The sequence below is a fragment of the Talpa europaea genome (assembly GCF_964194135.1).
Source record: "Talpa europaea genome assembly, chromosome: 9".
Taxonomy (NCBI): Eukaryota; Metazoa; Chordata; class Mammalia; order Eulipotyphla; family Talpidae; genus Talpa; species Talpa europaea.
In genome coordinates this window covers 59757237-59781033 of record NC_140076.1, presented here as the reverse complement: position 1 = coordinate 59781033, position 23797 = coordinate 59757237, and the positions used below count along the sequence as shown (strand labels likewise).

The window sequence follows — 23797 nt, the reverse complement described above, 5'->3', positions numbered from 1 at the left end:
GTGTCCAAGGGAATTGGGGTACTGCAGCTTTACACAATTGCCCAGTTAATGTTTTACCTGAATAAAAAGTCTGATTTCATGACATGGTGAAAACATAACATTTTATTTATTTGAAAGTTGAACATGATAGTGTTTAAGTCCTTCATAGCTATTAGTCTAAATAGAAATTATAGGGTAACCCAAATTTTGAGGGCTGAAAATCCTAACAGTAAAAATGTAACCAAAGATTAAAGAGCATATATGTTACAGTGCTTTGGCACTTTTACGGTCATATTACTTTTCCTGTTTTATGATGCACTGAAATAATAATAAGCTATAAACCTTTTTGCTTTTCAAGTTTTTTCAGTTTAATAGAGTGGGTTTTGAAAGATAATATACAAAAAGTAATTTGTTTTTCCAGTGGTCCTATTGGATTGTGTTACCTTTGAATGCATTCTCTTTGGGGGAAAATATGTATGGAATTCTGTTAGATCTTAAATCACTTTTGGGTAGCATTGTTTGGGACATGGGCAGAAAAGTATAGCATGCCAATTGAAGAAAACCTTAGAAATTAACCATTTATGCCTATAGAAGCCATCTATTACAAATATTAACCATTTAATATATATGGTAGGCCTTGTTCTAGGTGTGGAAGACAGCAGTGAGCTGCATGGACAAGAAACCTCATGGAGTTTATATTCTAGGACAGAGAAGTAAAAAGAAGTAAATCTGAAATGATAAACCAGTGCTAACTACCTCAATTTAAAAAAAGAACTGTAAAAGGATACTTTGCCATAGTGTAAGGACAAACAAAATTAGGTTTGCATCCTATTGCATCAATTTCTAGCTGGATGATCTTTTTTCAACATCTCAGAGTCTTATTTTCTACATCTAGAAAGTAGAGGTGATCATTTTTACCTGACTGGGTAGTTTTTAACTTGAACGGAAAAGTTTCATTGAAAGATTTGACAGAGTTTCTGCAACTTAACAGGTTCCCAATAAATTATTAATAAAAATTCTTCACTATTCAAGTACACCCAACTCTTTATTGTTCTAGAATTGGCTTTTTGCTAAGCTTTATTCTGCCAAATTTGCCCCTTCTCCTATTCAAAATAAATTAAGGAAAGCTGACTGACTCATTTGTCTATGTTCAGACAAAGTTGGAAGAAGTTGGAGGCAAAATTATTGGAAATGTCAATTTAAACGAGGTTTTGGTATTATGCAGTAAAAGGTATATCTGCTTGAGAGGCTGAGAGTTGACTACAATATAATACTCAGTATAATTTGCCAATATTATTAGTTGCTTTTCCTGAATATTCAGAAAATAAGTGGGTGATGTCAGCTACTGGTATTTTTTCTCATAGCTCTTCTTTCTCTGAATTATAAGTAGTCATATGTATGCTTGTCTCCAATAATAGACTTTAAGGTCCTTGAAAACAAATTCCACAGTGTGCCCTTTATGTCATAAGCTTGACATGAATTTGGATTCAGTCAATATTTGTTAATTGAACAAATGCTATTACAGTAGTGTCATAACAAAATATTGGTCAGAAAAATAGGGTTGCCACTTTCAAAATTTCAGGATAATCAATCTATAATGTATGCCTAAGGAAACCAGTTTTTGGAGGAATTGATAGGGTCTTACTAAGCCTATTGATAGGGTCTTACTAAATTATTCTGGTAAAACTATGTAACAAACTTGCTATTTGAGTCATTCTTGAGTATATAGTTTAATGACATAAAACATGGTTTTATTTTTCTCCCCTAACATTATTTGGCTCATTATGTCCCAGGCATTTTTAGCTCACATTCATTTTTAAGGAAACAACCCCATTTTCCAAATACAAAATCTGCAATTTGTAGAGGCTCAATAATCAGTCCAAGGAACTTGTGTTATATTTCTCTGCTAGAATTTGAACTGAATCTGACACTTTAGCCCTTGCTTTTCATACTAAGCCACAAGAATATGTTGATAGCAATTCATCATTCATAGCACAGTTAATTTGAGTTCTTTATCAGTTGAGATGGAGCCCTATTTTACCAAAGAAGGATCCCTTTAATTAATCATTATATGTCTAAGTGGTTGGATTATAGTTAATGACTATAATGACTTTTCTCTGAAGGTTGCACAGGTCAGACAAATTTTGAACTTGGAAGTCTTTTTATATTAATACAACAATAAAATCCTTGTTGGCTTCATACTTTTTTTGTGGCTCCTAAGAGCAGAGAGTTGGATTAAATATAATCCTTATTCCATGGCATATTACTAGTTACTATCGCTGGTCTGCTGGGGGTTCTTGTCTGGTTTCCTTTGTCCCTGTCAGTCCTCTTCCCACCCAATATAATTAGCCATTCTAACGAGTTAAATATGTATGTCTTTGTGTACACACTTCTAAACCATGTACTGTGGTATTTTGTGCAGTAATTTAACTTTGATGAATGGTATCGACTCCATTCTGTTTTCCCTCTTTTCATGCAGTACTGTTTTTAAAAATCTCTTTATATGATCATTTCCAACCACATTTTGTCTGTCTCCTCTCCCAATGATGGACATTAAAGTTATCTCCAACGCCTTACTATGTCAATTAACACTGTAATGAACATCCACTAATTATGTATAATATACATCAAGAGTGGAGTTGCTGGTTTATAGAGTATGTATATGTGCTTAATTCGATTAAGTAGTGCCAGGCTGCTCTCCAGAATGACTGCACTCCTTGCACTGCACTGTGGATGCCTGTATCTCCATATCTACACTAAGGCTTAATGATCCAGCCTTCAAATATTGCCAATCTAATAGTACAAATTAATATCTAATTAATTTTTATTTTCATAATTAGTAATAGACATTTTGTCATATGTTTTTGACCCTGTTAAGTTTTATAGCTTTTGATCACATTCCTTTTGGGGTTGCTGGTTTTTCCTGCTTGATTTGTGGAAGTTCCCTTGTATTCTCTGTTGATTTTAAATAATCTAGGTATCTTTTCCTGCTCTATATTTCTATCTGTAATTTAAGTTCAAAAAATACCTTCTATCTAGTTTGCCAGATAAACCTTCTCAAATGTTTTTCTCAAATGTTAAACCTTCTCAAATGTTTTTCTCCATCAATTAACAAAATATTTCAGTTTTTCTCCTTTAGTTTATAAGCATGGTGATTTTCCTTGAAAATTTTCCTGGTATTTATCTATTCTTGCATTCCTGGGATATATTTTTCATAATATCTTCTTAGGTTGAATCATATAAAAGAGCTATTCTTAGCTCAGGAAATGGTAAAATATTTTCAATATTCCTGTATCAAATTCAATGTTTTTAATGTTTTTTTAATTAAATTTACTTTCTTAAAAACATTTTTACATCCATGTTCATAAGTGAAGCTAGGCTATTGTTTTCCTCATTTGTCATTATATATTTTGAAACAGAATCAGGATTATACCATTCTCAAAAAATTAGGTGAATAGATTCTTTTACATTTTCATGTAAGTTTCCATGTTCCATGTTCATTTACATAGAATAAAAATGTATTATCATAATTTGAAATCTGATATAATTCAATATGATCTAGGGCCTGGCTTTGAAATGGAAAATCTTGACCATTGTCTCAATTTTTTTAATAATTACTAGTTAATTGTAGTTTTACATTTATCCTTGCACTATATATGGCATTTAATGTTTTTTTGAGAAATTTCTGTCATCTGAATTTTAAAATTTGCAAACATTTAGTTCATATTGATATGCTACTAGCCATCGTCTTATTTTTAAATTCTGCCTTCAATTATTTCCTCTTTCTAGTTCTGTAATTTATTTATATCTTCTATATTTTTCCTTGATAACTTTTTACAGAATTTTTAAATAATGGTTTTTAATTTAAAAATCTTTATTGTAGTGTTTTTGTTTTGTTTATTGTTTTGTTTGGTGGTGATAGTCTGTTTTCTTTAACAGATGCTCTTAACCCTGCTATTTTCTCTCATTTCTTTGCATTCAGTAGGCAGCTCTTTTCCAACTAGTAGGTTATAGTGCTTATACTAAAATACATACATATATATGTATGTACAGTATTTACAAACATATACTTATGTATAATACACTTACTTTTTAACTTTTTCTTATGATCTGAAAATTTAAATAGCCTTCTAAATTTTCCTTTATGTATCTTATGAGATCTAGAGTTATAATTTTTTTTCAGTGGTGAATACTGTTTAATCTATATTTTCCCCTTTTAAATCTTGAGCTTTTATTTTATGTCTAAATGCAAGGATTTTCCAAGTTATCTTTTTGTTAATTTGTTTTTCATGTGCCTTCCCCAAAATGTGCATTTTTTTAATCAGGTGTAGAATCCCCTATATCTGATACCTTGAGCTTATTGTTTCATTAGTCTTCACTATTTTTTTAATCATTAAAAAATTTTATCTTTTTTATTGAGGTAACTTTGGTTTTTAATACTGTATATGATTTTAGAGGTCTAGGTTCACAGCTTTCCAGATGTATGTTACTGCACCATACCCATCACCAAAGCATCCATAACCCTTAACCACAGTCCTGTGGACTCTTCCCCTTTTACTGCCTTCTCCCACCCTCACTTCTGGTAGCCTCAATTTTGCAGGTAGATTTATAGGATTTGTTTTAGTTTAGTGTGTCTGTTCTTTTGTTATGTTTCTTTATATTCTGCATATGAGTGAAATCATCTGGTATTTGTCTTTCTCCTTCTGATTTATATCACTTAGCATACTCCCCTCCATTTCCACCCATGTTGTCACAAATGGCAAGATTTCATCTCTTGTTATAGCGGAATAGTATTCTATTATGTATATACGACAATTTGAGTTCAACAGGGAAGCCAGGGATTCTACCGCATTGTGTTCACTGTGTTAGGTAAGAAAATAAATACCAAATGGTGTCACTAATGTGCACCTAATGTGAAACTAAACTCAGAGTCAGATAAAGACAAGCTTAAAAACTAACCCTTGATAGCTGACTACAGAACTGAAGTACCACAGGGGGAGGGGTTAAAAACAAAGAAGGAGGGGCCTCCCTGGTGGCCCAAGGGGTTAAGATGCCACCTATGCAGCACGAGTTTGATCCCTGGCCAGAGAGCTACCCATATGGCACAGCAGACCTCCTGTCTCGCCTGCTGCTCCCCTCAGCAGTGTATTTCAGTCAGTCTGCCTATCTGCTCTCCGCTCTGTCTCTGGTGAATCCTCTCACCCCCCCACACCTCTGGCCTGTACCTCAGTTCTTGTATAAATAAATAAATAAATATTTTTTTAAAAAAAAGAATAAAGAAGGAAAGAAGCACAGTGGCCTGTGGTAGTGATTACAGTACAGAGGTAATACCTGACAGAGGTATTCAAATATTATTCAATTAAAAATAAATTTTAAAAATAATGCATGGAAAGAATACCATTGTGAAACTAAACAGTTGGAGGTTTATGGGTGAGCTAGCCTTTTTTATATGGAGATAAAATTAATTTTTAACTGTAACTCATTACATAAAGCTATGAATGACCTAAGTGCTTCATTCTGAAATGTAACCATTCCTTGAAATAACATTGCAGTAAAGGGAAAATGCTGACATTTTATAATATAGATTCAACTGCTCTAATAAATACTTTTTTTTAACCTTTGTTGTTGTTGTTGTTGTTAATAGAAAAAATCAGACAAAGATATGCAGACCTGCCTGGAGAATTACACATTATTGAACTTGAAAAAGATAAGAATGGACTGGGACTCAGTCTTGCCGGTAATAAAGATCGGTCACGTATGAGCATATTTGTGGTGGGAATTAACCCAGAAGGACCTGCTGCCATGGATGGGCGAATGCGCATTGGAGATGAACTATTAGAGGTGAGGGGTGTTTATTTTTTCTGTCTCCTTTGGTGAGATACAGGGGCTAATGTACAGGAAAGTGAGGTAAAGGGGAAGAATATTGACAAATTGTATTTTCTTCATCTATTTAAAATCATTTTCCAAAGCAAGGACTTTAATCATATTGTTGCTTATAAATATTTATTTGCTGTTTAAGTAAAAACTTATCTCTCAAAATAATTTAGAAGCCCTTAATTAAAAGTTCTTGGAAACAGTAAAAGAAGATAGAGCTTGCTTCTGCTTACAACAGTTCAAAACTAATTTGATTGTGTGTTAATCCAGTCTTGTTAGTACTCATCAAAATTCTCTTTGGATTTTGAATTATCATAAATATGACATTTGTTTTGTTGTGTTTTTTTTTTTTTTTGCAAAGTGTTAGAACCAAGGAAAAATTGTGAACTTGTTGTCAAAGAAGGATTAATACCTGAAGTTGTTGATAAGGGTTAAGACCCAGTAGGTCCTTCTTTAGGAACAGGAAAGAGATAAGAAAAGCTAAGGAGTTGACTCATCCTCTGCTAATTACTCTGTAGCTGATTTCTTCGGTAATCTGGAATGGTTAGTCTTATTTTCCTAAACTTTAACTCAGGATTTCTGTTCTAAGTTTATCTTGTTTTGATATTCTTTTGCTTGTTCAATCATTCATTAAACTAACATTTTTTTGAGTGTCCCTTAACGCCAGACACAAAAAAAGAGACGAATACCTCCAGTTCCTTCTTTACTCAAATAGTTCACAGTCCAGAGGAAGGAAACAGTCATGAAAAGATACTTGCACTACAAAATGAAAATATGATAACAGCTAATGATTATTCGATACCAGCCATAGTAACCTTTTTAACTGGTGATGTCACAAAGCAAATGATAGTGCTGAGGTTCCATTTCCAGTGGTTTGACATCTCAGCTCTTTGTTATCCAGTGTGCTGTGAAACCTGTTGCATGAAGTACTTCCAACCCTTGGACATTTGGGGAAACCGAAACCAGAAGCCTTGAGTGTCAGACTGCTTACTTAACATGAAGGCTTACTGATTTTGCATTTTACAATTTCCTCTTCAGTGTCTGAGTCAGAATAGAATTCACAGTCATCCCTAGTTTGGCAGATTTAATAATATCTGCAGTCAAAGCTGGTCAGACACAATTCTAAGATCGTTAGCATCACTTCTCTATTCCAAGTGCCAAGTGTTTCCCCACCTAAAAATCTATTTCTACAAATTCACTCTGGTATTATTCTTTGTTATTCTTTTGTAATACAGCATCATGAAAGGGACCTACATTGGTTAGTAACTACCATAATCATTAAAAAATAAAAATCAAAGGTGACTCTTAATAAGCAATATAATTCATTGCTTCAAGTTTATTTCCTTTGGCTGATGTTTAGAGACATTTTCAGAGGTGATAGAGTTACAGTAGTGTTGATGGTAATTATGAAAGAGTAAATTTACAGAGTTATTATTTGCACTGAACCAAGGAGCTCCACACTTTTGTATTCAATGTTCTTAAGGATCGTGGAAGGTAAGTACTGTTTTTATCTCCATTTATATGGAGATAAAAATTGCAAAAATAACTAGCTTAATATTACAGAACTGAGTGACTAAGCTTGAATAGAACCCAGACTCCAAGATTGTGACTAGCCAGTATAGCAGACTCTGTTCTCCTTTGTTATCTTCATTCAAACCCCATTTGTTTAGATCTGTGAGAATCCTGATTTATGATGGTCTAATCTTTAGGGAATCATGTATATTAAGTCACTCTTTTGTGCATACATACTGAGACACTGATTTCCTGTCTTGCATGTTATATGGGAATGTTCCAAAGGCTGTAATTTGGAACACGGAGATTCTAGTCCTATTCTCTACCTTATTAAGACTCAAAATTTAATGTCCTATGGAATTCAGACCAACAAGAGCTCTGATATTTTATTTCTCTGTCTGACATTTTATTAGATATAGGTAACAAAAGAACTGTGTCTGCAGAGAAATGAGAGTATTTTATAGGTTATATCCAGAATGCAACACTGTGTGCAGGGCAGTGAGCTTTGGACTTAGAAGACATACTTACCCCAATTCTTTCAGCTTGTATTTCAGGAGAAGATTGACATAGTGCATGGCACATAGTTCACTGTTGACTCAATCACATGTCCTGCCTCACAGACAGAAACTTCAGGTATCTGAAGTTATTTGCAAGCTAGAGGCTAGAAGAGCTCTCCCAGGTGAAGCAGAATATTAACATCTTGCTATACTGGACTGTTCCTTCTGTTCACTTTCTGGATTAAGTCCTTTTGTTTGCTATTCAGCAACATTATCTTTATTCAGAGATGGAGTGAGCAGAGATAAACTTCTCCCCAATGGTTCTCTTATTTAAAAAATAAATAACAACATTAACAGAAATATGCTGGGTTATAGATTCTAGTGCCATGTACCTTTGCAGAGTTATATATCCACTGTAAACCTCGGTTACCTCATTTTTCAAATGGAAATAATTTCTCCATTCAGCAATATCTCATTGTGCATCTGCCAGGGAGGAGGTAGTATATGGACAAGGTGCTGATTTTACATTGGTGAACAAAACACATGGTTATATTTTCACAGACCTTATAGTTTGGTGATCGTACATATCAACCTCAAAGGGGGTTGTGATGAATGAGAAAAGGTTTGGCAAGTTTTGCCCTGCACATAATAATACTTTAATACATTTCAAATGATTTTATTTATAAAATAATACTTTCTTGTAGATTTCAGTTCTTTCTAGTTTATTTGTATGAATACATTTATCTCTGAATTTGTGTCCCAGAAAGAAGTCGTCTTATTCTGCACATATTAGATTCTTAAGTAGATCTAACCCATCTTCTCATATAGCTTCTGGCTCTAGGTTGGGAATGATGGGAAAATAAATTAATGTGGGAGACAATTCCCTGGTTTCTCTTTATAGCTGAGAAAATATTTGAACCATTTCTCTATGATGTGTGGGTAATTTGTATATAACATAATATCAAATCCAATGTACTTTTGAACAGAAAATAGGAAATTGATTTAATGGTGAGTACCAGGAAAGCTAAAAGTCAGATTTACAATAGCTGTGCTTTGACTATTGTAGTGCTTTAAATTGTAGAAGGATACTGCATTAAAATGGGCTTTCTGATTGTACTTAATAGATTTCTGAAGGGGAGCAGATCTGGTATGTGTGCTTGCCCACCCACACTGCATTTATTTTATGTTCTCTCTCTTCATTTGAGGTAAAATTTTCCATGTCTTGGTTATTTTTACAACCCCACCCTTTGCTCAGATTGTTTCTTATTACTTTGTCATTATTGTAATATCATTATTTACTTTGCGAACAGCCTTCTTTTATTTGTAGTTGATCTGAGATGAGGCTAATTCATAGAAAGCACAAAACAACATACATTGTGGCTTCTTTGATTGAGCCTGCATTGTGGCTTCTTTGAAGTTAGAAACTCTGCATCCCTACAGGAGCCCTGTCCATGACTGTTTCTGGGCACCACCTTTGCCGACAGTTTTGTTGCTGTGGCACTGTATCCTCACAGTGGAAGAGCAGTCAGCAACTCCTGTCAATCGATTGCTCAGTTCATGTATGAAAGAAACCTTACATTAAGTCCCCAGAAGACAACATGATTAAATCTCTGCTCCTTTACCCTTTGCTGTGATGCTAATGTGGAGGTTCTGAATTTATTTCAAAAGGCATTATCATATAATTACCTTGTAGAATGAAATGAGACCTGCACTAGAGTATTGACTTTCCCTAAGCAATTAGCCCCAGAAAATACACAGGCCTGGGCATGGTGCTGTCATATGAATATAGGATTTATTTATAATCTTCCCTACAATGCAAGTATAGGAAGAGAGTGCTGATAATGCTGTGTGGGGAATTGGAGTGATTTGTCAGGTTACAGAGCAGCCAGGAGGCGCAGTGTGGGTGGCATTAGAAGCACACGATTGATTGGGCTAGCACATAGAGCTGTGTCTTGTCTGACTCCCATGCCCTTCAGGAGAGAAGATGTGCATTCCATCTTCATAGCTTTTACCTGCAGGATAACCAAAACTAAACTGTAGCATTTTGCATCTGTATAATGTGTTTATTTAAGAACCATTAAAAGTAAATAGTGTGAGTATATCCCATATTTGCCAGGAGTAAAGACATAGAACTACAGATAAAACAGATCTTATTGTCTAAAAATATCTATTGTAAAAGAAAATGCCTGGAGTTACAGTTAAATGGCTAACCCAGGCACAGGCAGCTTGGTTCATAAGAAAATTCTTACCTAAGGGCCTTTACCACTACCCCAGTCCCCACATTAGATCTCTTACACTCTACTTGTTGGATACTTAGAAGCATCCATCAATTTTATACTTCCATTAATAAAATAAAAAAATATTTCTAATTTATAGAAAAGAATTCTGTTATCATAGATTGACTTTTTTAGATTATTAACATATATGGATGTGATTTTATAAAATATGCATCTTAATGCAGTAATTATACCCCTAGAGACTTTGTGTAGCAAAATATCCTTTTGCCCCAATTTCCAAAGCCCTCAGTAATCCAGAATTTGTGATTGTTTGACTGTGGTTTGATTTGATCATTACCTTTTCACAGTTGGGACAAAAGTAGTTTTGTAAAATAATTAATAAGCAAAGTATGTTTATGTTTACATTCATATAATTAATATGCTAATCTTCTCTATTAAATTAAAGTAGGCCACCTTAGGACTTTTCTAGATAGTACTTACCTAGCCTAATTATAATGTGTGTGTGTGTGTGTGTGTGTGTGTGTAAAATGGACTTCTGTTTTAAAATAAAATTCCTATTGTGCAAACAATAGTTTGAGAAGCAGAAAGGATTTCAAAATTGCCATAAAATTATTTTTCATGTAATTTTTTATTAATAAAGATGGGTTTATAATCACTAAAAATAAAAAATTGACCAGTGGCTTCATAAGTTAAACCATATCAAATTTTAAATGTCTTATTTATTGTCAATCTACAATACCTTAAGAAATTTCTTTTAAAATTTGGTTGGTTAATCAAACCTGACAAAAATAAGTATAGTAGTTTGGTCCCAAATAGGATTTTCCTGTATCCCAAACTACAGTTCCATTTTTGTAGCTTCTGAAAATAGTCTGCAGCCTAATTCACAAGTCAGAAAGTCAAGAGAAAAATGTGGTGCTTGGCTGAGAGGGTCAGCCTCACATACAGAGCAGACTTGGAATCTCAGCTGTGTGCACATCATCTTTTTACAAAATATGTTCCTCCTGGTCGTTACAGCATAACTAGTAGCTATCTGAGTCACGAAAAGTCCCATAAATGTTTTTTTTTTAAATAATAAATTTTATTTTTATATTCCCCATACAATTGCAACCCCCCCATTCTGACCCCAATCCCTCCCCTCCCACCCCCACCCCCCAAAAAGTGTCTCTGGCTCATAGTTTTTTGTTGATTTTGATTTTCACTTTCTTATAGTTATTCATTTTCCTGGTCCCTTATTTAAGTTTTCTAGATTCCTGCTATGAGTGAGACCATCCGGTATTTTTCTTTTTCTTTCTGGCTTATTTCGCTGAGCATGATCCCTTCCAGCGCCATCCATGTTGCTGCAAATTGCATGTGTTTCTCTTTTTTGAATGCTGAGTAATATTCCATGGTATATATGTACCACATCTTCTTGATCCAGTCATCTATTTTTGGGCATTTGGGCTGTTTCCAAAGCTTAGCTATTGTAAATAGTGCTGCTATAAATATAGGGGTGCAGGTGTTCTTTGGAATTGATGTTTCTGTGTCCTTTGGGTAAATACCTAGGAGTGGAATTGCTGGATCATATGGAAGCTCTATGTTTAGTAGGTCCAGAAATCTCCACACAGCTCTCCATAGTGGTTGGACCAGTTTGCACTCCCACCAGCAGTGCAGAAGAGTTCCTTTTTCTCCACACCTCGCCAACATTTGTTGTTGCTAGTTTTTTTAATATGTGCCATTCTCACTGGTGTGAGATGGTATCTCATGGTAGTTTTGATTTGCATTTCCCTGATTACAAGTGATGTTGAACATTTTTTCATATGCCTGTTGGCCATTTGCATTTCCTCTTCAGAGAAGTTTCTTTTTAGCTCTTCTGCCCATTTTTTGACTGGATTATTTTCTTTGTTGTTGTTGAGTCTCATCAGCTCTTTGCAGATTTTTGTGATCAGTCCTTTATCATTAGTGTTGTGTGCAAAAATGTTCTCCCAGTTGGTGGGGTTTCTCTTTGTTTTTGTTATTGTCTCTTTTGCTGTGCAGAAGCTCTTTAATTTGATGTAGTCCCAGCTGTTTATCTTTGCCTTCACTATCACTGCTTTGGGTGTTGTGTCTGTAAAGATGTCTTTGATGTGAATATCACGTAGTGTTTCGCCTATATTTCCTTCTATGTATTTTCCCATAAATGTTTTATTTCCTTTAGTAATCCATTGTGTTCTGTCCAATTTGAGTTACAAGAAGACGTGCTTGTTAAGAGCAATTGGGGTGGTGAACTGTAGTCCTTCTGTGACTAACACTACTTACTGTACATAGAGTTAGGCTGTCCTGCCTCAACCCCCTAGGCAAACATGTTTCTGCTGAATATTAATGAGTTGTAAAGAGGTAGATTATACTTCTGCCCTCCATTCATGTGTCCCTGCAGGAAATTATCTGTAGGCCTCTGCTTCCTTTTTCAAGTGAATCAACCTGTAAGAGTTGGGGCAATTTCTACACAACACTAAAAATCATAGCAACACATACATGTATTTCTATGCTTACTTCCTTGTAGTCAATAATTTTCACAATTGTCAGGCTTGAGATCCAAAGGAATATCTTATTATTTTCCACAAAACACCAAATTTAGAGACGAGAGCTGCATACTCTTTAAATTTTGCCTTTCGAATGCATTTTCAATTTAATTAGTTTTCTTTGAAAGAAAATAAATCTCTCACACTTAAGCCTTTTAAATGAATGTGTTCCTTTGGGAAAATTGTACTTCACAAGAAATAGATTAAATTGAGGTTGCAGAAGGCCTCAGTTCAGCATTAAACTTAGTTCTTAAAATAGCCTCCTTTGCCCAAAGTAGTATTAAGTTATTGGAGCTTGATGTTTATTGTTTTGTCCTTTTGAGAAAAAATTCATATGACTTATTTAGAAGTACTTTTTGATTATAATGAAACTGTGTTTGTTTAGTCCCCTGTTCTGTTCAGTCTCCATCCTTGGTACCTCTTGGTACCTCTTTCTGCAATCCATCAAAATGAAGCAGTGGCTGAAAATGACAGGTCATTCTTCATGGGGTCTGGTGCCCAAGATTTTTGGAACGGAAAAATATTCCACAGGTCTTCTTTGAACAGGACCTGGTTACCTCTATTCTCTGTTAATTTACTTGTCCTCACCTCCATCTTCAGTCCCCCAAAGCTGTAGTGAAATACTTGTAGTTTCTAGAAAGAGACCTGCATATCTTTTCATATGCTTTTCCCTAGTCCTGGGCCCTTCCTGCCACTTACTTCCTCCTCCCTGTGTCTGGTGGGCTTCTGCCTGCTACTCCTCAAGACTAACCCATTCACCTCCAAAAAGAAATTGTCATTTTTATTGTTTTTTTAATTGTTGCTTCAGTATTTTATTTTATTTATTTTTTATATATATTTTTATTTTTTACATCACTATTCATTTTTAAATAATATTTGCTTCCCCCCACCCCCTCAGGTGTAGTCCCAATAGAGTTTCCTTCCCCAATACACCCGTGCATCATCAACTCAGTCCCCTGTGCTCCTCACTCACTCCCTTCCTCTGATCCCTCTCCCTCCTCCTCCCCTGCAGGATGTCTCTGATTTATAATTGTCCATTTTTGCTTTGTTGTGTTTTATACTGTTATTATTTTTTTACACTGATGTCTTATTTGGTTCCCCTATATTCCTGCTATGAGTGAAACCATCCGATATTTTTTTTTTCCTTCTGGCTTATTTCACTGAGCATAATTCCTTCTAGTTCCATCCACATTGCTGCGAATGGCATGAGTTTATCTTTTTTTGATTGCTGAATAATATTCCATTGTGTATATATGCCACATCTTCTTGATCCATTTATTGTTTTTGTTATATGCCTATATCCATCATGCAGTTATATGCTTATATCCATCGCCAAAGATCTTAGCGTTGGGATACAAATTAATGAGCATGTGAAGGATCTCAGAAGGCCCTTTTTGTCAGTTAATCGAACTCCAGGACCTAAAATGGGAGGTGACAAGCATGTTTCCGTTGTTACTCAGGGTTTATTTAATAGAAGTCTTTATAAAGATAACTGAAGAATCATCTGACTTTTTTATGTGTGCCAGACACATGATGTGACCCCTGGTGCTCCCTGGGATTACAGACTTTCACGGAATAGCTGAATCACCTGGACAAATTGGTGCTCATGCTTTCCAAGTTCGAATTTCATTGTCTGGTGACAGTAGATAATACCCCCTTGATCTGAGGTTTAAATGAGATATTGTACATTGAAGGGCTTAGCATAGACCTTGGCACTGCATTAGCACTTAGTAAATGGTAGCTGTTGAATCTAAGGCAAGATAAGGATAATTAGGCAGATTCCTGGACTATGCAGGCAGAGACTTCAGCAGAGTTAAGGAAGTCTCCAGAGATAAGGGCAACAAATTCCAAAGGGGACTAATCAAACACCCCCAGGTCGAGGGCAACAGGACAAGGATGATAAAGAAAGGTATGCTAAGATAAGGACTGGGACACAAAGTTTTAATTCTGGGCATAAAGGCATTAAGGCAGAGTGAGTGAGACCAAGGAGAGCTAACCAATCACAAAGAGACTGGAGCTTTAGAATAATTAGGGAAAGAAGCTATATATTCCCTAAGGCATGACTCCACTTTGGAGTTCCACTGGCATGGAAGGCCCACTTTATTTCTATTCCTTTTTTCCTTAATAAACTTTTTCTTTCTCTAAATAAACTTGCCTCTTTTCACTGGCTTGCCTTAGCATCAGCGAAGTTCCTGCTGCAGCTTTGTGAGACACCAGCCCGTGGTGGTCTAGTAGCTGGGACTCAGCAGTCCCACTGCAGCCTAAGATCCATTTCTGGCTGGGAGACTGGACCTGAAAACCTAAAATTACGGTATCATTATTATTAAGTAGAATTAACCTGAAAGACTTCCCGGAGGTGTAGAATGCTTTCTTTTTCCCTTTGCTATACTTGGAAGACCTCCTACATCTATTGTTTAAAGAACAGTGCCCTTAGAGAATAGCAGCTTCTCTAAAATAGAATGTGACAGTATCGTTAATTGTGCATAAAAAACCATTATATTCTTTCTAATTACTTACTGAATTTTCTCTGGAGTGTTTCTTTAACTGAAGAAGAAATATAAAAACTTATGTAGTTAAAGTCTTTTTAAATTAATTTTTTAATTTAAACAGATTATTTTGTATAAGATAAGCTCTAATAAAACACAAACTCAGAGTGCTAATGTGTCGTGTCTGAGGTCAGGAGTCTTTGTCTTGGATTTTTTTTTGTCCAGAGATCTGTGCTTGCTGTCTAGATTTGATCCATTATATCAGGTTTCACTCTATCTTGAGTTTCTTGGTCTGTTTGCCTGTTTTCCACTGAGTAGCAGAGTTTCTCCAGAGGCCTTGAACATTGGCAGGAAGCAGCTGCCTTAGCAGTAAACACCCGGTTGTTGGCACTGGAAATAACATCAATAGCATGCAAGCTGCTGTTAGTCTTCACTGCCGGAGCACCATGAAAGACATAACTTTAAATCTACTCTTAAGTAAATTAAAATTAATGACCCGCTTTCTTCATTTGGACTATGATTTTCCCTCATAGAAGAATAATACCATGTGTTCTAGTTTATGAAAATGGAGACTCACCATTTAAAAGCAGGCATATCCGTAAAGTTCAAACAGTACTATTTTTGATATGCTCAGATTTTGCTAATCAAAACAATTTTTAAACCTCAATCACTTTGAAGGGAGAGGGGAGGCTGGGTCCACCTCTGAGAAGGATACTAGCAATTGACTGACTGATAGAAGTGCCGCTTCTGTGCAGGAGCACCCCTATCACTGAACACACTTGGTATGGCATGCGGGGGACTATCAAGAGAAGGACACAGGTACCTATCCTCAAAGGAGTCCGGCTTCATTCAATACATGTCTGCTTCCCTCTTAAGGAGGATTGACTTGACCTTGGCAGGTAGGGTGTAAATGCAGTAAGAAAAAAAAAAAAGTACACCCAGTGCCATAGACTTCAAAGACAGGAAAGTTAGCTAGATCCTGGTTTAGGAAAGACGTTTTATTTATTTATTTTTTTAAATTTTATATATTTTTTACATCAATTTTCATTTTTGCACAATGTATGCATTTTCTTCTTGGTTATAGTCCCCATACAATTCCCACCACCCCCCTTGTTTTGATCCCAGGAAAGACTTTTTGAATGCAAAGGCCTGACACAGTGGGGAAGACATTTGCAAATGGTTATCTGATGCTAGGCATTAAATCAGTTGAATCAAACATTTCAAACTTAGCAAACCCCATTTGTAGTTCATTGTCAAATAGATTGAATAATATGCTTACCCAAAAAGCAATAGATATACTAGCTAGATACACTATTTCATAACCAGGCTTTGCCACTTCATACATTCTCTGTCATTAAATATGCTTTTTAACTTAATGACTACATGATTAATTGAACTGTTTCTTTTGTGTAACTATGGTAGATATGAAGATGTAGATTTCAAAAACATGAAAGTATTGAGAGAAAAAATATAATCTAGAGGGTGGGAACTTTCTAAAAAATTTTTATTTTTCTGGAGCAACAAAATTGGAAGGAAGGTATAGCACTGTCCCATGAAGCCCTGCCCCCACAGTCTCCCTCATTATCAACATTGCCCACCATAGTGGTATATTTGTTAAAATCAATGACCCCTTAACTGATCCACCATAATCACCCAAAGTCCATTGATTACATTAAAGTGTACTCCGATGTGCATGCTGTGGGTTTGGATGAACGGATAATGACATGTACCCATCATTATAGTTTCTTACAGATTATGTGCACATTTTAAAATATACAATATTAAAACATGGGTTAAGTCTCAACCCTATCACCTCTAAGACCTGGGTTCGATCCACTGCCAGGGAGCTAACCCGCATATGCTGCAGCAGCCCTCTCCGCTCGCCCGCTGCTCCCCTTAGCAGTGTATTTCAGTAAATCCGCCTGTTCTGCTTCCCATTCTCTCTCTGGTGAGCTCTCTCACTGCCCCCCCACATCTGGCCTACACCCCAATTCTATGCCAAAAAAAAAAAAATATATATATATATATATATATATATACACACACAGTAAGATACCATATATACAGTATGATACCATATGTATGTATGTATGTATGTATGTATGTATGTATGTATGTATAAAGGCAAATGCCATGACCAAAAAGGTGATTCATTTTGAACACATAAAAAGTAAAATCCTTTGGTTATCAAGATTAGTATAAATTAAATTTAAAAGTATTCTCATTTAAATCTCAATAGTTTTATTATAGGTGCTTAGATTCCTTTTCAAAAGGGGTAAACTGAGGCACAAAGGAAACTTGGACACCAGGGCTAACAAGAAGCAGGTTTATTGCACTGGTGCTGGCTCAGCAAATTCGCATCCCAAGGCTGACCCCTGTTTGTAGGAAGTCCAGGGGCTTGTGTACACTTTCAGTTTCTATCAGGTTCCGGGTGGGTTTGCTTTGGCAGCTGTACATGATCAGTTACAACGTGGCTACATACCAAGAAGTGAGTTGTATGTCTGCATGCCTAGAAGTGAGTAAAGGATCAGTGGTCATGGGAACCCCAGGTCCATCCTGCCTCATGGTTAACATTGGTGATGGTATATGATCTGACACGAAGCAAGATTTATATCAGGAACTAAGTTGCATACCAGGAACTGAGCAATAGGTCATTACTCAGGGCCCTCAGGCTGCTTGTCTCTGATCACCATGCTTCAGTTATCTGGGTAATGAGCAAAAACTCATAGTGTAGTGAGGAGTAGCTCGGATTTAGTCTTTGAAATAGGCTTGGATATGAATCCCGACTTTCCCACTTCAGGGTGAATGGAGGAGCTTCATTTTAGACAGTTACAAATACAGTGTTTTTATCCATCCTTTGAAATGTTTACTTTTGTACCCATTGTCATTATAACTGTTATGACAAAAATGATACCTTTATCAGGTATGTCTTCAAATGCAGTAACATCAAGGATAGAAAAAGTAGATGCTAACTACAAAAAGCATAAATTTCTTTTTACTATCCCTTCTGTAGTGTGCTATACCATCCATTAAAAAAATAGAAATTGTCCAGGGCTAAATTAAATAGGGATAGTATCATACAGATCATTTAAGTACTTATTCAAGCAATGGGATAGGAGGGTGGGGAGCCAGAATTGTGTGAGCTGTTAACAATTTAATGAAATAAATTGTTGATTATGACTGTCATTATAGTTTGTCAGTGGGAAAATCTGGAGTGAAAAAATTTTAAATGTAAATGTTTTTAGAACATATTTAGTTGAACCTAATCAAGTTAAAAATTCCAGCACATTTTGGATAAAAGCAGATGGTTTATTGATTGTGTACAGTAAAGTGTTTCTATACAATTGATCTAAATTTTAACTTAAAACAGGAATATAATATTTACCTCCTGCAGTAATAAAATTTATGCTATGTAATAACCTTGACATGTTTACAGAATCATGTTTAGTGGACCCTCCAGAGCTGTGGTGAATACCACAGTTTGGTCTGTTTTCCACATTTTTTAGGAATCTGGAAAAGATGTAGGAAATATTGTCATAAAGTTTTTGGATAGTGCAACTACTGCTCTCTTGAATTTAGCAAGAGGATCAAGGGCTGTATGTAATTTATTAACTGCACTCACAACTGGATTGTAAGAGACTTTAATCATTGTTTGTGATTTTAATCTATCCTACAAAGAATATTAAGAATTTTAGCATTAAGGATTAAAGAACTAGACATAAGACCTGAAACCATAAAATACATAGAAGGAAATATAGGCGAAACACTACGGGATTTGCACATCAAAGACATCTTTACAGACACATCACCCAAAGCAGTGATAGTGAAGGCAAAGATAAACAGCTGGGACTACATCAAATTAAAGAGCTTCTGCACAGCAAAAGAGACAATAACAAAAACAAAGAGAAACCCCACCAACTGGGAGTACATTTTTGCACACAACACTAATGATAAAGGACTGATCACAAAAATCTGCAAAGAGCTGATGAGACTCAACAACAACAAAGAAAATAATCCAGTCAAAAAATGGGCAGAAGAGCTAAAAAGAAACTTCTCTGAAGAGGAAATGCAAATGGCCAACAGGCATATGAAAAAATGTTCAACATCACTTGTAATCAGGGAAATGCAAATCAAAACTACCATGAGATACTATCTCACACCAGTGAGAATGGCACATATTAAAAAAACTAGCAACAACAAATGTTGGCAAGGGTGTGGAGAAAAAGGAACTCTTCTGCACTGTTGGTGGGAGTGCAAACTGGTCCAACCACTATGGAGAGCTGTGTGGAGATTTCTGGACCTACTAAACATAGAGCTTCCATATGATCCAGCAATTCCACTCCTAGGTATTTACCCAAAGGACACAGAAACATCAATTCCAAAGACACCTGCACCCCTATGTTTATAGCAGCACTGTTTACAATAGCTAAGCTTTGGAAACAGCCCAAATGCCCAAAAATAGATGACTGGATCAAGAAGATGTGGTACATATATACCATGGAATATTACTCAGCATTCAAAAAAGATAAACACATGCAATTTGCAGCAACATGGATGGTGCTGGAAGGGATCATGCTCAGCGAAATAAGCCAAAAAGAAAAAGAAAAATACCGGATGGTCTCACTCATAGCAGGAATCTAGAAAACTTAAATAAGGGACCAGGAAAATGAATATAAGAAAGTGAAAATCAAAATCAATAAAAAACTATGAACCAGAGACACTTTTTGTGGGGTGGGGGGCGGGAGGGGAAGGATTGGGGTCAGAATGGGGGTTTACAATTGTATGGGGGAATATAAAAATAAAATTTATTATTTAAAAAAAAAGAATTTTAGCATTAAATGTCCTACATGTACCTACTTAAACATGAATGGGCTTCATTGTGTAATTCTAGTGCATAAATACGTCCTTGTAAATACACATGGATATGTGCATCTCTATTTTTATATAAAATAAAATATTGCATCTTTATAAGTGCATTTCATTTTTTCCCAATCAGATCAATAATCAGATCCTGTATGGAAGAAGTCACCAAAATGCATCTGCCATTATTAAGACTGCCCCATCTAAGGTCAAACTGGTTTTTATCAGGTAAGACAGATAAGTTTGCTTTCTTAAAATCTAAGATCTCTTCTGGAGATGGTTTTGTGTGAGAATATTTTATCTTTGGTTTGTCTATAAAAGTCATTTATTCTAAAAACATATATTCTTTTATAACTGTGATTAGTGAGAGTAAAGTTTGTTTTGATTATGAGGTTTTCTTGTTATTTACATTTGTTACTTAGGTTTGCAGGTTTGTGTCTTAGTTTTTAAAAATGACTCCCTTCTTGAATCTGATTATTCTGTAATAGAACCTTGGAGTTTCTCCTTTTACCCCACTCTCTACACCTAATTACTTGTTGATGTCTTCATCAAAGGATAGGCAGGAAAACAGAACCCAGGAGCATTTTAGGAATGTCTAGAGTTAAAGAGGTGTGAGCCTGTCATCGAGTTGTGTGGTGTGTGGGCCTCCATGTTTACCTGCTAACTGAGTTCTGTGGGTCCAAATGAATTGGGAATCCTCATGGGTGGTAGCCACCATTGCTACACCAGCAGTGGAATGAGGTTTGAATCCCTATTATTAGACTACAAGGACAGGTAAATCTGAATTCTTTATAGGTGATATAACTAAGGCAATGTGCTAACTGTTGCTCTGATTCTTTTTCTGGTGGGCCTCAGTTACCATCTATAAGGTGGGTAATAAATCACCTACCTCATTTCATTGTCATATTTCAAAAAACTAAGATGTTCTATGCAGTATCTAATGGCTGGAAGAATGTTTGGTCACCTTTATTTTGTGTTGCCGGTGAACGTTATCATTCTTACCCTTCTCACCTGTAAGACCTATCTATTCCTAGGACTTCCCTGGGATGAAGGGGTAATTTTATTCCCAGATAGAGGAACAATGTAAGTGACTGAAATATTCCTTCCCACACCATCCCCTTAGCTCACAGGGTTTGGCTACTTTGCTTCTGAAGAAATCCTAACTCAGTTGCACTTTCTGGCTTCAAATTTTTCGCTCTTATTTCTAGCGGGAGAAACCTCTGTACTTCTCATATCTCTATTAAGACAACCTCTTCTGGTTTATTCACCTTGAAGTTAGAGACATCAAGATAATCTCCTTATAAGGTTTCCTCACCCTTTCTGTTGATAGACAGGGTAAAATTCAAGTTAGATAACGGGAACTTGAATAGAAATGAGGAAAGCTCAGCTACGCAAGTTTAAGATGTTGCCTGTCAAGAAATGTCCACACATATAAAGTTCAAGCGATGTGACTTGAAAGCTTTGTATAAAGTTGTAGGAGGATTACCTAAGAAGATATATTGAATGTAAGTATATAGATATAGATAGATACAGATATAGGTATATAGATACATTCCTCTTAGTACCATGTCTGTACCAAAGTCTCCGCATGTGGGTGGTGAGGATTGCTGCAGTGCTGACATTAATGTTACTATTGCCTCTCAAGATTTGTGGGGCCTTTATTACCCACATGGAGCCATCCCATTCTGAAAAGCAAAAAGAAAATTGAATAGGATCCAAAGGAAATCATTTAATGCAATTAAGTAGTTGGGAAATAGAACCCTTCTTCAATAAAGAAAGATTAAATGATTTCAGAGTATTTAGAATATGAAGGAGGAAGCTGAGTAGAATTTTAATAATAGTAATAAAGCCCCGTTAATTTAGTGTTTGATAATTTCAATTTTAATTGTTTAGAAGGGATCAGAATCAAGAAAAGAAGTAGTCCAGTAAATGAATAGAGTAAACAACATTGAGAATGCTGCTGAATGCTTATTTACTGGGAATGATGGAAATGATTTTTTAAGCAATTTAGATATATCAGTGTACACTGAAAATATGTAATCTAATTACAAGCCTTTCTTCATGGTCATTAAATTATAATGCCTTGCACATAGTGGACATTCCGAAGTTTTATTGAATCAATTTCCTTTTGTCTCCTACTAAGCAATTTTTGATTATTTTATTCTCTAGAAGCAATGATCCTAGTACATTGGTTTGACTTATTTTGTGGATTTAAAAATACATATAGCTATATAACTCTTATAAAATTCATCAGACTTTGTTCTCCTTTCCTAAATAATCTGAGTTAGGAAGGTTTTCTATGTCTTCTTTTTAGGGAGAAAAAAACGTAGGTGTGATTCTGAACAATCTATTACCATATCCACTTTTAGACTTTGTAAAGGAAAATGAACATAAATTGAACAAAGAAATACATGCACTGCTGACAACCTTTTGTTTGATTTAATAAAGATGTTTCTGGTAATTTGTGTGCCAACATTTTATTAATTAATGCTTCAATTTCTATAATAGAAGGGACTATTCATCTGACTGAGAACTCTTGCCTAAAATGATTAATTCTTTCCTAAAGTTTGACTGAACTATAAAGCTTTAGTGATTAAAAGAAGAAACCCTCAATTCACTCTGCTTGGGCTTAACACCCAGCTCTGTGACACCCCATCTATGTGAGCTTAGTTGGTTTCCTGCTCTGTAATATGGGGATGGTATAGATATCTCATAAATTGTCTGAGATATTAGCACCTATAAATTACCTGGCAATATAGACTTAACCATGTTCACCCTATGTGGTGGTGATGCCTGGTGATGGTGGTAACGATGGTAGTAGCGGGTGGCAGTAGTGGGAGGAAAAGGTGGGAAAGAGGTAAAAAACAAGGAAAGAAGTTAGGGAGAAAGAAGAATCACTCCCTTGTACATATTTAATTCCAGAATCTTAAGTATTTCTTTAACTGAAGCACATTCATTGTTTAAGTATACCTTTCCATCGTGATTAATCACCGGAAGAGAGAGCTATATAAAATCATTTCTGATAAATGTTAGAATAAGAGACATGGACACAGCATGCTTAAAACACCTTTCAGTTTTTCTGTAAGCAACTTCATTTTTATTAATTAATATGTTAATCCCCTTTGTCAATAAAATAAAATAGATTTTGCTGATAGTGTCAGATAGTGTCAGAATTTAAAACACTTCAGGAAGTCCAGAAGAGAAAAGTTTATTGCTCATCAGCTCTGTAGATCACCAGTCAAGGATATAATAGGAGATTAGTGTCCTATCTGTGTGAGGCCCCTGTGTGTTTTGGTGGTATCTGACATAATCTCCTTCAGATTGGTTGTCTAGCTTATTACTCATTCAGGTGCCTCTTTTAACATCTATCTACATATTACCTCTTTCACTTTATACTTAAAGAACTCCAATTTTGCCCATGTAGGAACCAGTTAAAAAAACAATCAAATGTTGATATGTTATCAACTTGTAGTGTTACAGGGCAGGGTGAGGGACATCCCAGAACCCCCAAGCCTGCCCACTCTAAATAGGTTCTGCCATCCGCTGCATCACGACAAAACCACTCTTGTATGTAAGGCCTTTTATGGGAAGGGACTTTAATACAATTAATGTGCAATACAGGAAAGGAGAAGAATAAAGTTTCCAAATCAAGCACCTGAAGTTGGGTAAATGTCCAGCCAAACAGGGTTGGCCCAAAGCAGGGCCATTAAGGCTGAAAAGCATGCCACAAGTACCAAGCACCTTCTGAAAGGGTTTCAAAGGGGACCCAGCACATCTGGGACAGAAGAAACAAAATCAAGATAAAAACTGCCATT

The 23797-nt window shown here is 35.6% G+C and overlaps 1 protein-coding gene across 6 annotated transcripts in view; it reads left to right on the top strand.

Annotated features, from left to right (window-relative positions):
* The window catches only part of PATJ (PATJ crumbs cell polarity complex component), a gene marked incomplete at both ends in the record, with an annotated part of 267283 nt that overhangs the window by 144849 nt on the left and 98637 nt on the right, over positions 1-23797 (top strand). For all 6 annotated transcript variants that reach the window (XM_084244370.1, XM_084244373.1, XM_084244372.1 and 3 more), the window contains 2 exons: positions 5624-5820; positions 20119-20210. In XM_084244370.1, the coding sequence (XP_084100496.1) occupies positions 5624-5820; positions 20119-20210 (289 nt within the window). The remainder of the gene's footprint in view (positions 1-5623; positions 5821-20118; positions 20211-23797) is intronic.